General features: G+C 36.6%; 1 protein-coding gene across 1 annotated transcript in view; it reads right to left on the reverse strand.

Annotated features, from left to right (window-relative positions):
- Positions 1 to 3,431: 3,431 nt before the first annotated feature.
- The window catches only part of LOC129271082 (ATP-dependent DNA/RNA helicase DHX36-like), a 34,414-nt gene continuing 24,156 nt past the window's right edge, over positions 3,432 to 13,689 (reverse strand). The window contains exons 16-21 of the mRNA XM_064106227.1: positions 13,323 to 13,487; positions 12,554 to 12,653; positions 11,292 to 11,391; positions 10,223 to 10,346; positions 7,443 to 7,595; positions 3,432 to 6,930 (exon numbers count right to left, since the gene is read on the reverse strand). Of these exons, the coding sequence (XP_063962297.1) occupies positions 6,559 to 6,930; positions 7,443 to 7,595; positions 10,223 to 10,346; positions 11,292 to 11,391; positions 12,554 to 12,653; positions 13,323 to 13,487 (1,014 nt within the window). The 3' untranslated portion in view covers positions 3,432 to 6,558. The remainder of the gene's footprint in view (positions 6,931 to 7,442; positions 7,596 to 10,222; positions 10,347 to 11,291; positions 11,392 to 12,553; positions 12,654 to 13,322; positions 13,488 to 13,689) is intronic.

The following is a 13,689-nucleotide window of genomic DNA, read 5'->3' on the forward strand; positions in this document are numbered from 1 at the left end:
CAAAGTAAGCAGTTTCCTCATCGTTTCGCAACTTTTGTTCAAATTTTATTTCCTCGTTATAATTCCGCCTATTATGAGCACAATATTATTTTAACGTCCATGGCAATTTTACAGACCCTTCAATGCGGTTCCTGGGACCAACAGTGTTTTCAGTGTTGGTATAGCACAACCGGAAGTATACCCCAATAGACTATAGGTGATCGGAGCTTGATTAAAAGGGGAAAGTCCGCGACACAGGAAACGGATTTTTCGAGACGGAAGCTGAATATTCTAATACCATGTAACAGGCTAGCGTATTTGGTTTATACTCCCTGAACAACTTTCCATTTCATATGCTACCATTGACATTTATCCCTAGATAGCCTTACTCTAATACGCCTCGCTCATGAGCGTCTCTTTTTTCACATCTCATCCGAAAGCCGGTCTCCAGTTGTTACCAGTTCTATACTGTGTCTTTAGCCATATGTCGCAGTCCCTAAATTTACCAAGTAACCTCCTGTCGATAGTTTCCCTCTCCTTTCCCTCTGCAGTTCGCCACATATTATCTCTCCTTCACCAAATCTTTACAACTGACAGTTTCATGAAAGTTGTCAGCACTGACAAATTATCTTCAGTTTCAGTTTAGTTTATTTCACTTCCATTTTCTGATAATAAACATAACAAACATATAAACATATGTATGAATGTACATAACAGAATAAGTGTCATAAGAATACTTCAATAACTAATAACAAATTCGTAGGAAATAATCGGAGTATATATAATTCTTTTTTTTTCCAAACACATTTTGATAATTAGACAAATTATAGATTACAGTTAGCATGTGAAAATGAAAATGAGGGACTTATTAATTATTAAAAAGCAAAGCTTGTAATGGTAAGTCCCTTGGGATAAATTTATAGTAATCTTAATCGTATGTTATTAAAAGTAAAGTAGGTCAATCTTGACCATATATGAAGAACGGCAAAATAGGTTTGAATAACAAGGAAAAGGGAAGGGCAGTGACTACATAAATAGGGGGAGAAAGGAATATTAAAAACTGGGGGGAATAAAACAAAAAACGGTTATGTGTCCAGCAGAGAAAATGGAAAGGGGAGGGGAAAGAGAAATAGGGTCGAGAGTCAAGTATCGTGGAAAAGAGAAAGCAGTTCAGATGTGTTATATATACGTTGTACTCATTAAGGAATGAGAGTTTTAGGTGTTTTTGAAGGTGTTTATATTTCTATTTTGTTTAAGGCTTTGGTGAATACCATTTCAGTATTTGGGACCTGTGTAAATGATGGTTTTTTGTGCGAGAGTGGTTCTAGTCAGAGGGGGATGATATTGATTTTGAATAGCTTGTCTTGTAGGGTATGTATGGATGTCAGTGTTTTTGGTAAAGAGTGAAGTAATTGCGGGGGGTAATTCGTTTTTTGATAGCTGGACAATAAAAGTTCCAAGGTTCAGGAGATAGAAATCGTGGATTTTTAGTATTCTATTTTTTTTTTAATAACGGGCTTGTATGAGAACGGTAATGGGCATTTTAAATTATTCTGACAATTCGTTTTTGGAGCAAAAATATTCTATTAGTTTGTATTATTTGTGAGTTACCCCAGGATAAAATTCTGTAGTTTAGATAAGGGAGGATGAGGGTTGAATAGAGGGTCAAAAGTATTTTGTGAGGTAAAAATGTTTTGAGTTTGTTGATGACACCAATGTTTCTTGCGATCACTCTACAAAGAATATCAATGTGTGTTTTCCATAGTAATTTATTGTCGATGAATATGCCGAGAAATTTTGTTGATTGGGTAGAGTCAATATTTATGCCATTAATGTTAATGTTACCATGGATCGTTTGTATTGAGTTACTAAATAACATGTAATTTGTCTTTTTTATGTTTAATGGTAGTTTGTTCGCCCGTATCCAAGTATGGACCGATTTCAATTCGGTATTCATAACATTAATCAAAGTTGTTGGGTCACGATGGGAGAAAAATATGTTGGAGTCGTCAGCGAACAGAATGAAAGATAATAGTTTAGAAGATTTATGGAAGTCGTTTATAAACAATATAAATAATAGGGGACCGAGGAGTGATCCTTGTGGTACACCACAATTTATGTTTTCCAGGTGTGATTCGCACCCATTAACAAAAGTGTATTGAGTTCTGTTAGTTAAGTAATTCCTGTACCACTCCAAGGCCTTTCCTCTAATACCGTAATAAGCAAGTTTAAATAAAGGAATATCATGATCTGTAGTGTCAATGGCCTTGGAGAAGTCCAGGAATATTCCAACAGTGTGAAGAGATTTATCAATAGCTTTAATGACTTTATCGACGAGTGTAATCATAGCGTGAGTTGTTGCGTGTTTTTCACGAAAGCCATATTGGAATTCGTTGAGAATATTACATTCATGAATGAATTTAATCTTCATCCAACGGCTACCTTACTACTGTATCTGTGCTTCTTGGCAAATCACACCTAAGGAAACTTGCCGGATCTGACAACCTGTCAGACGAAAAATATTGATGAAACGCTCCTATCCCTGTGTTTGCCTCCCATAAGCCATTCTCTTTACCCAGTAAACATGTACTCTCTATCTTTCCTTCTTCGGTTTGCCTTAGAGTCTCTCATCTTCACCATATTTTAAGAGTAATTACTGCTGAAAAAAAAGTGTCACACATTTTGCTCACACAGTGTACTATGTGAAGATATGATTCATCATGTTAAAATGCTCAGAGTAAAGGATGCTCACACTCTGGAAAGCTCTACAATGTGAGCATTCAGTGTGATCCCACGAAAGACTCTCTGGATATATAAGATCCACAATGCTAATTTTGTGTAATAAACAGTTTGAACAGGGTAGGGGTGATTTTACATTGTGTTCCACACTGTGAGCAGACTGCGGTACACACTGATCTTTACCGTGTCTTTCCTCCACAGTCCCTCTCTTTACCACATAATATGGCACTGCCGAGTCTCTCCTTCCTTATAATGCTCTCTCCCACATGTCACTGCAATGGTTTCTCTCCACTAAATATTTAACACACTAATATACTATTTTATCCACAGTCAGTGTGTTCTTTTACCAAGTAAACTTGTCTCGAGTCTCTCTCATTCCTCTCTTCCCCTGTTCGCCCCATTGTCTCTTTCCTCCATACCCTTAATACAGTATGCTTGTCTTCGACACTTTCTTTGCTTACCAAGTCACATTGTACTGTTGATAGTCACTCTTCCACTTCCGCAGTTCACTCTGTTTCTCCCTACCAAATATTCACCACAGTTCTATAATGTGTCTTCCATAGTCGCAGTCTTTCACAACAGTTCTACACTGTGTCTTCAATACAGGTTGTTTATCTCCACCCCCTCTCTCGCCCCCCCCTTTCTCTTTCTATCTCTCTCTCTCTCTCTCTTTCTCTTTCTATCTCTCTCTCTCTCTTGTTCTCTCTTTCTTTATCTATCAATCAAATTTCCTCTCTTTCATCCAGTAGCAAAAAGAACTCTATTCTGCAATATTTTCCTCTTTCTCTCTTTTTGTTCCATATTTCAATCTATTGAGGTCTGACACAGTTACAAGAAAAGGTATCATCTGTTTCATCAGTTTCACTTCTTTCAAAAAAGTATCTTCCTTTTTATATGTAGCATTCAACATTATATAGGTGATCAAGATAAAGACCACAAAAGTAGAGCTCTTCTTGCCTAGCACCGAATACGACAATGTTCAACTATATCTTGTTTCTAGTATTCTATTAATAATGGCGTGTATATAGTTATCTAGCTCAAGTGGTAGTCTTTACATGTATGAAAGTGATAGGTGATTTTGTTAGAATTCTAGAATGAATAATATTTCCAATCTACGAATGTTGAGAGGAATAAAAAAATTGGTGGAATGTTGTATTATGAGCAAGTGAAAAACTGTTTCAATTGTGAAACATTTACGAAAAGAATATTCTAGATAATCTATAAAACAGTTTGAAATACTATACACATTGAATTACTTGAATTTGGAACTGAAGGACATACCAAAACGTAATTTACATTCCACGTCTAGGTCTTACAATATATGCGCGCGAGTTGCACCCTTATTGTGACATCACCCAATTATGTAATCATGAGAGATTGGTCGACCAGTGTACTCAACACCATTATACTAATCATTTTAACACTACAGTTTCTTAGAAGTTCACTTGCATGGACATGTATAGTGCTAGTGATTAATACTTTGTCCCTATGCCTGGGATTTATCATTCAATTAAATATTTATTAATATTTTGAATTCTCATCAATTATGGTATCTTGACTTGTATGTCTAAGGAAAAAGTTGTCAATCCATTCTTCCCTATTACTGGGCTTTATTGTGTATTAGAATGTTTCTTGAATTTTTCAATTCTCACTTGTGGACCATGTTTACTTGACTTGTATGTCTATGGAAAATGTGGTGGAGTAGGTATCACAGAACGCACAAATTGTGAAGTTTTCATGTTGTATACATGTACTTGACCCTGCACTCCTGCAATTAACTCTGTATCATAACTTATCAAAATACACATTATATAATTTAAGCAAGAAAAGAATGTGGATAGAGAGAAGGGGATCTCAAAGACACTTCTAGAAGCAAGAGGTGAATCTACATCTTTCTGATCATACAGTGCATCCCTAAATCTAGTAAATCAATGATGTACAGTGGCAGTCAGCAATCTTTGAGTGTAGTTACACTTGAATTTACACTCAGGTCCAGAACAATAGAGTGACCAAGCCAGAACAATAGATTCACTGGACCATTTCCTTTGTTCTTGCTCGAGCGTAAAATCGAGTGTAAACTATGCTCAAAGATTGCTGACTGGGTCTGTACTGCTTATCAAGTAACCAGCAAATTAATTTGTGCAAAGTATAATTTCAGCCAAACAGACATTGTATGTTCGTAACAAATAAATAATGTGTATTTTTAACTTTTACAGACATATGAGGAAATGACGATAAAAATCAGGTTGTATAATCAACCACCATGATGAATTCACCTGTAGACATGAATCACAAAGAAATTCAAATTTCTTTTATTTTTCTTTCAAAATATATTCACATCTTGTTTTAGCATAACAGTTGAGCCCTTTTCTAATATATGATACACAATATTCAAGTAGCTTTGGTAAAATTGCTGCGAATATGAGAAAATGCCAAGGGAGCACTGCTTTTACAAAGTGGACACTTTGCTCATTGTACATACTAATGAATGCAAACAAGAGATGTTTTCATGGCAGTGCAATGTACACACGCAACACAAACACTGAAAAGGGTATCAAACTAGCCAACGTCTGCGGAAAATGTACCTAGTTTTCAACCCTTAAAACATGAAAAGGGTATACATTTCTCCGTATCATGAAAAAAGAATAGTTGACACATTCTTTAGGGTAGGGAAATTAGAATACAGAATACATGTAAGGGTACGCTGAGATCGAAGGATAATTACTACTTGTTTAAGGTCCATTTTAAACTTCATGTATGTGCATTGTGTCACCTTATAATGACAGTGCACTTGCATATTACTTGATGGAATATAAAAAGATAACCATAAAATTATAGTAAACACAAGTGACCAGCAAAATAAAAAATTTCCTTTCACTAAAAGGGTATCTTGAAAAAACTTCTGTCTATCAAAATATGTTAATTGATATCAATTATGTGTGTAATGTATTCAAGGCCTGCAAGTGAGATGACTGCAAAAGAACAGGGAGGGTTACAATATATACATTCAGATAAAAAGGTATAAAATAAATCTGAAATGAGTCAGCAGAAGTGATGTATGTTGAGAACTTCGGCCAATCTTTGAGTTTGATGGTTGCATTTCCTTGTTTGCGAGGGATACATGGGTGAGAATGGTATCTTCAGAATAAGGTAAAAAAATGGCCATGAATGCTTTCATTTGAACTCTGATACAATTATATTTTCAGGATTTCATAGATGACACTCGACTCTACTAAATTTCACCACTGAGCACCATTAGCTCTTCATACAACTTCATGAAACTCCTACCTTTGATATCAGTCTGCAATGACACTATCTGTTGTTATAATCAATGTATTGCAAATCCTTCTTACTGCTGTAGTCATCTACGAGTCTCATCATTGTAAACACAGAAGTCGAATTCATCATCATCACCAACCAAGCCTGCACCTTGATCATAAAGAGATATTAGAGTTTGTTAACTCTTGTGATGATTTCGCTGATGTCACCTCTGCTGTGAGGTCTCCAGAGACTGTTCCCAGAGATGCCATCATTACTGAATATGATCCTGGGCCATTCTCCATCCCCACCCCCACAAGCCCCATCATTATCAGCTCTCTCATCATCATCACCATCACTGGCCAAGCTTGCACGTTGATCGTTGAGTTTAGTAACTCTGGTGATGATTAGCCTGATGTCTCCTCTGCCGTGAGGTCACCAGACTTTCCTCAGATGCCATCATTGTTGCTAGTGTTCCTGGTCCCTCCAAATTCCATTCTAAACCACCCCCACCAAGCCCCATCATTATCAACCCTGTCATCATAATCATCACCGGCAAAGCCTACAACTTGATCACTGAGTTCAGTAACTCTGGTGATGATTTCCCTGATGTCTTCTCTGCTGCGAGTGAGGTCTCCAGTGGCTTTTCCCAGACCTGCCATCATTGTTCCTGGACCCTCCCTGTGGCCTTCCTCCACCAGCCCTTTCATTATCAAACCAGTCATTATCATCCTCATCATCATCATCATCTCCATAACGCCTTTCATTCCTCATGTTGCCATGTACAAATCCCTGATCGTCGTCATCATCCTCATATGTATCTCTGGACTGCATGACAAAGATGTCAACAATGGCCCTCATGACCCGGCCTTCATGGCTAGACTGACTCCAGTTTGTGGGTCCAGGGTTCGTGATCTTCTGCTCCATGACTCTGTCAAGCTCCTCACGTAATTTCTGTCATGCCACATGGGTAAGAACACACAGGTAATGAAAATGTCAATGGTAATGACAACAGTAATGGTAATGGCTATTTCAATGGTAATTAAAAAGTTAATTACAAAGGTAAATCTAATGTTAATAGTAATAGCAATTATAATGGTAAAAGAAATGCTAATGGAAACAATAATGGCAATAGGAAAGGTGATTGAAATATCAATGGTTATGGAAATGGTACTGGCAATGGTAATCGTAATGGCATAAAATATGTTGATGCCTATTGCAATGGTAATGGTAATATAGTGATACAAATTTCCCGACCATAACAACTAGATGTCATAGGGAAAAATCTTGTTGGGAGTTTGAGTTTCTTAAGTTTTTGTCTATATGAGAAATCATGAAGCAAAATATTTTCATTCTGTACATTATTGCCTTGATAACAAGAACTGTCTCAAAAACTCTTGGAAGAACCTTAAATTGCTGAAAAAGTAAACTGCCAAGATTCATAAAACAGTATTCCTCTGACTTACAATGACAAGATCTGCCGTTTCTTGAGAGCAATGGAACTTGATGTGGTCATCAACAAAGACTGTTTCATGTCCCAGGTCATCGTCCCAAGAGATTTTGCCACCGCAGAAGATCAAGGGATAAGGCTCAACCATTGTTGTATCATGAAGAAAGACCTGCGAAGAAAATGATAATAATTAGATAGATGGTCAACTGTGGGATTTCTCGTTTAGACTATGCCAACGCATTGTTGTTCAATGCTAACAATGATCAGGGCCCCTGTCTTACAAAGACTTACGATTGATCCAATCAATCGTGACTCTATGGACATCCATCAGTATCATAGTTTGTTATACAGGAAATTTGCAAAATGTCCTTTGTAAACAAAGAAGAACACACCAAATTGTCAAGAAATCAATGAATTTACGGATATACATTCATATCTAGAAATTTTTGTTAACAAACATGCATTTTATATGTAGACTTTGCTGGCTTTCCATAGTTACGATTGATCGGATCAATTGCAACTCTTTGAAAGATGGGCCCAGATCATCAAGCTACAGAGTGCAAAATGCCACCGCCTGAATTCTCAGTAAAACTTCTAAATAAACGCAGGTAATACCTGTTCTAAAAGAACTTCACTGGTTGCCCGTGGTGGAGCAAATGAAATTCAAGATTTTATTCTAACGAACTTATCCGGAATATGTACCCTCTAAAATCTTTGGGAACTGGGCTGTTGACAACTCGTAGAGTCGAATGCTCATTTGGTTAAAAAGCATTTACTCATTTGAGATACGCAATGCCATATCTATAGAGTCATTCAAAGCCAACCTTAAGACGTATCTATTCTCATATTTCCAATAACAGCCCCCCCCCCCTTCTGTGTAATAATTCCCTCTGCACCTCTGAATACAAAACTAGATAGAAGGTGCACCCTAAATGCTATATATTATTATTATTATTATTAAAGCTCTGGTAACTTACACAATAATTAAACCCTAAAAAGACTGGGAGGGCTGATTCAGCCCCCATGCCTCCTCCCCCCCCCCTTCTACATTTTTTTACCATAAATCTTTTACATGAAAATCTTGGTCTGCATTATTTCATTACTTTTTTCTTTCAAGTCTAACATAACCTTGGAAACCAAAGTTGTGACCCCTGGATATGCTGCTCTGAAAGTACGTAACTTTTAGTAAGTGCATGTCAGACCCAAAATTGCATTCATGTACAAATCCAATGCACACTGTGTTTAAGCCAAATTTCATAACTGTACCATTATTTTTACTTTTACTAATTAAACTCAATTAATTTAATCTTGTTTATGATCAGAAAAGTATTGCCCATGCAAAATCAATAAGAAATAACAAAGTAATACATAAAAAGCGAAATGCCCCTTGCAGTGTCGCCTGCATTATGCAATTCAATGTATCAGAAGTGTTACTTTGTTACATTGAAATATAAAATAATGTCTTTCTTGCATTACCCCTTTGAATACAGTGTAACAAAATAAGGCAACAAAGGGGAAAAGTTGTGGATGCCTTGTTGATTGACCTCAATGTCCCTCTTTTATTCCTTGGAAAATTTTAGTACCAATTTCAATATTCCCTATTTGTGCTGTAAAAAACGAAATAAGCCCCATAGCAAAATGGCCTTGCCCTTAAAAATATTGAAATTAGATCTCATATGCATGTGAATACATATACCCATAAAATACATATGCAATATGCCAACGGATACTTGGAAGACATTTTCTTTATATAGAAGTTTTAACCCTATTTTAACAGTGCTTTCCCAGACCATGTACACCTTCAGATCTCAAACATGAAAATCATCGTGAAATTTACAGACATTGCGACACCTGTAAAACAGTCGCTATGGAGTTTTTTTTTAGTTTTTTTTTTATGAAACTGCCCTGTTATCATTATATTGAATCATACAAAGAAAATGCATGCATTTCTATTTATATTGTCAATTCCCTCATGTCAGTTTTCATCCCAAATGCTTTGCAAAGACTTGTTATCTTTTTTCCAAAAATGTCATAATGTTGTTATGACAACTGCAAAACAGAATGAAATTCCAATTTCAGGTAATGTTTCTCCACGTTTTCAACTTCATTTTAAATGGAGTTCCTAGCTCATTACAGTATGTTACAAAATACTGCCAAATTCTTAGTCATATTGAAACTAAAGCTCTGCGATAATCTCAAAACTAAACAATGACCTCCTTGACTTCATCTTGAGTGCATAGTAGAGTTATAAGATCACCTTGAACTAAACATTTTCACTATACCCCTTCAAAGCAGACAGTATTGAAACGGCCAATTTAACAAGATTTGGCTTCAACAAAGTCCTTGCATTCTTTCTTTTTATGTAATTTGTATTCAATTTGTATTCATAGGTTACATAAAATGAACTTGAACTTAAACTTTGATCTTTTCTGTAACTTCCTAATTTAGCAATCAATAGACATTAAGAAATAAGGCAAATATCAAGGCCCTGTAACACCAAGCTCAGCAATCAATCGCTAATTTGAAAGCACAGTTTTGATTGGGTTCCTAGTCAGTCTACTGAGAAAAATTCACATACAATGATGATTCTGATAGGCCTTTACAATTACATTTAGTGATTAATCACTGACCTTTGTGTTACAGGGCCAAAGAGAGCATTTCATTAACAGTTTTGTCAATGATTTTCAGCGACTAATTCACTCTCAGCCAATCAGATGGAGGATTTTCAGTAGCTTATAACATATATCAGTACATATCACAGACAAATCTATTCATGAAACACTCCCCAGGACTTACATTTGTAGATTTAATCTTGACATGGTAGAGCAACCATTTACTGCTAAAGGTTGTTTCCTGGGCATTGACCGACTTTGGGTGGATTTGAACTCGACCATCCTCTTGGGTGCTTAGTTTAGGTGGTCTGTAAAGAGAAAAATAAATAGGAACTGTGATGATGTTTCTAAATGATTCATGTATGTGGAGTCTTTCCATGACATAACAGGTAAATGTGTATATTACATCAAGTTTTTGTCAACAAAATTTGACTTTTAGGACCAAATGTAAGTATCCAGATGCTACTAGGACACCGTGTCAATTTAACAGCAGTATACAATGTTTTGCTTGATAGCTTCATAAAAAATGAATCCATATGGCCCCAAAAATTCAAGTAAAATGTGTTATCTTAATATAAATGTAAAGCCTACAAACAATAAATATATAATATAATTAGGATTGAGTTACGCTGAAATGTCACAATTTGTGTCTCAACTTCATGGAAAGACCCACATGTGTCAATGTCACAAATCTAATATTCTTTATGTACTTCCTTTTTAATATATGAAGCATTTCCTAATAATTAGGCTTTATTTCAAAGAATAATAATATGAAACTTTCATATAGTACTTAACACAATGTTTTCAAGTGCTGCATACTATTATCCGGGCTTTAGCATGGCTCCTCTGATTGAGCACTCAATCATTCAAGGAATTTCTTCATACCAGGTACCCATTTACTACACCTGGGTGAAGAATGGCAAATGCAGATAAAAGAAGAACTCCATAACCCACAATCTTTTAGGTGACATTACACTTTGTGGTTGGCATTTGCACCAAACAAAAAAGCTGAAGTGTGGCTGACTCAATGCATTAGCGAGAATTACCGATCAAAACAGACGGCAGTTAATAGAATTAGAATTTGATGAGCTAAAGGAAGTCTTTCATGAAGCAAACAGTCAGTGATTTTCATTGACTAATTAACTCTCAGCCAATCAGATGCAAGGATTTCAGTAGCTTATAACAGTTGTCAGTGGCAACCACTGTCAATTTGTTTCATGAAATGCTCCCATAGTGCACTAAGCTAGACTCACCTCCGCCGAGCTGGATTCCGAGAAGGTCCAGATTTGTCTATGTGAGCAACCTTTGGGTAAAGACCGGCACACAGCACTGCCTTCACGAGTTGTTCGTTCTCTGCACAACAAAACACAAGTTTGAATGGCTACATGTATTCCTTGTTTTTATGAAAGAAATCTAAGGCTGCTCCATGATAAGGTCACATGTTAGAGGGATAAGCATGTTTCTTTTTTTCTTGTTTGTTTATCGTAAACAACAATTGACAGGAAAGTCAAGAATGCAATGAACTTTGACCTTTTTTGCTAGTAAAAAGGGAAAATGGAATCCACTTGTTGTCCCCTTCCCCCTCACTGGTCATCCTGAATCTGCCACTGAATGTCACTATGATCACTTACTCCCTCTTTACAAAGTAGAGAACTACATGTATCTCCAAGTGATATTGGAGGAACCATTTCTAATCAGAATATAATCCTAAAATATTAACAAAACACCCGGAAAAACAAATTTTCATTGAACCCTTGTCCAATAGACTACAAATAATCACTACATAACTCTAAATACATATACATGTACCGGTGGGTTTTTCTTACAGGACAGCTGTTCCTAAAGTTACACACAAGTTACGCATGATTGGAAAATGTTGTTTTGTGCTAAGTCAGCTACAAATTGATTATCATCTAGCACAAAAATGGTCATCAGTCATTGGTAAAGTAATTTATTACTTAAAAATATACTTGTGAAACGTCCACCTGCTTCAACAACCTCCTGGATAGAAGGATTACCTGTCTATTAAGACTACAAAATTGGTTTCCCTAAAACAATACCCCCATAGATAGATAGAACCTGCTCATACAAACCAGAATTGTTTCCCCCATACATGAAGATGCATGCATCACAGGAACCTGATTGATGATGACCAATTGGCCCATATTTTGAAGTCGTGTTTAAATCAAACTCTGGTTTTAAGTTGTGGTTTAACAATGGAAAGCTAGTTGTTACATAAATCCTCCTAAAACATTATCAACTGCCTGGGAAGAATAAGTATGATAGTTGTCTTCACCATTAAAGAATTAGTAAAGAGCACAGTAAACATGAGAAGCATTCACTGTAAACAAAATTTTGAAACGTTTGGCTTCCCACAATTTTAAGCACAGAGTTAGACCATGGTCTAAGTTGAACCCGGCTTCAGAATACGGGCCATTGTCTATAAAGACCCCCTGTCTCCTTCAGTTGGTATTTATTCACAGGTTTCTCTGACTAACGATTCTGTTCAGCTTACCTGAATTTCGATTGGCATCAATGTGTTTTGGTGACCTGTTGGAGACGAACCTCATATGATGCAGGACATCACAGAACTGACCCTTCATCTTACTCAGCATCTGTAAGAGAGGGAGAAAATGATTGCAAGGTTTCAACAAAATTCAAGCAGAATTACTCAAATGATATTACTTAGTCTCTCAAATGCTTTCAAGTGGTGTGTTTTCAGATAAATAGACCACTGTGACTATCCCGAAATTTAATATAATAATAATATGGCCCATTTATATAGCGCAGCTACAGTACTATAATTGCATATACTCTACTGCGCTTGATACTTGGTATCATATTATTACCCCGGTTATAGCTAAAGCATTCAAGGAATAAATCCTACCAGGTACCCATTCACTCACCTCACCTGGGTCGAGTGCAGCACAATGTGGGTAAATTTCTTGCTGAAGGAAAACACGCCACAACTGAGATTTTAACCCATGTCCCTCCCATTGAAAGACAAGAGTTGATAATGCAACTCTTTGTAAGATGGGGTTCAAGTTGGTTCCATGACATGTGCTCCAGCGACAATTGCTCTGCTATGAATTCCACACCCTAAAAGAATGAACATCAACCCTTAATTAAACACTATACCCTATCTAAATCTAACCCTGAACCTAACATAAAACCCTATTGTAACCGTAAACCTAACCCTACTTCTGAGGTGAAATTACACCAGAGCAATTGTCGCAGGAGCAAGTGTTGTGTCACCTCCAAACCAAAGTAAACGGGGGACTCACACTGAGGATATTGGAAGACATGAAGTTCCGCCAGCAGTAAGATCCTTCCTCTCTGTTCTCCTTAGCTTCCTCCCATCCATTCATAGCATTACATAACATCAGATGATCACTACGTGTGTTGTTAGAGAGAATCCTTCGCCTCTCGTCAGCGAGGGCCTCCTTCCCCTGGCAACAGATAAAAGTCATCAATGAATGTAATGAATGAAATCTCAAAACAGGGCAACCAGGAGAGTACAGTTGTTAGGGCAAAGTTGAGAATTCCACAGACCTGCTTTCAAAAAGCAAGTCAAAGTGCTAGTGCTCAGTAAAGTATTTTTTCTTATATACATGTATGTAGTTCAATTTCAATGATACAAAGTTTCAATTT

This window comes from Lytechinus pictus, chromosome 11, assembly GCF_037042905.1.
Source record: "Lytechinus pictus isolate F3 Inbred chromosome 11, Lp3.0, whole genome shotgun sequence".
In the NCBI taxonomy this organism is placed as follows: domain Eukaryota; kingdom Metazoa; phylum Echinodermata; class Echinoidea; order Temnopleuroida; family Toxopneustidae; genus Lytechinus; species Lytechinus pictus.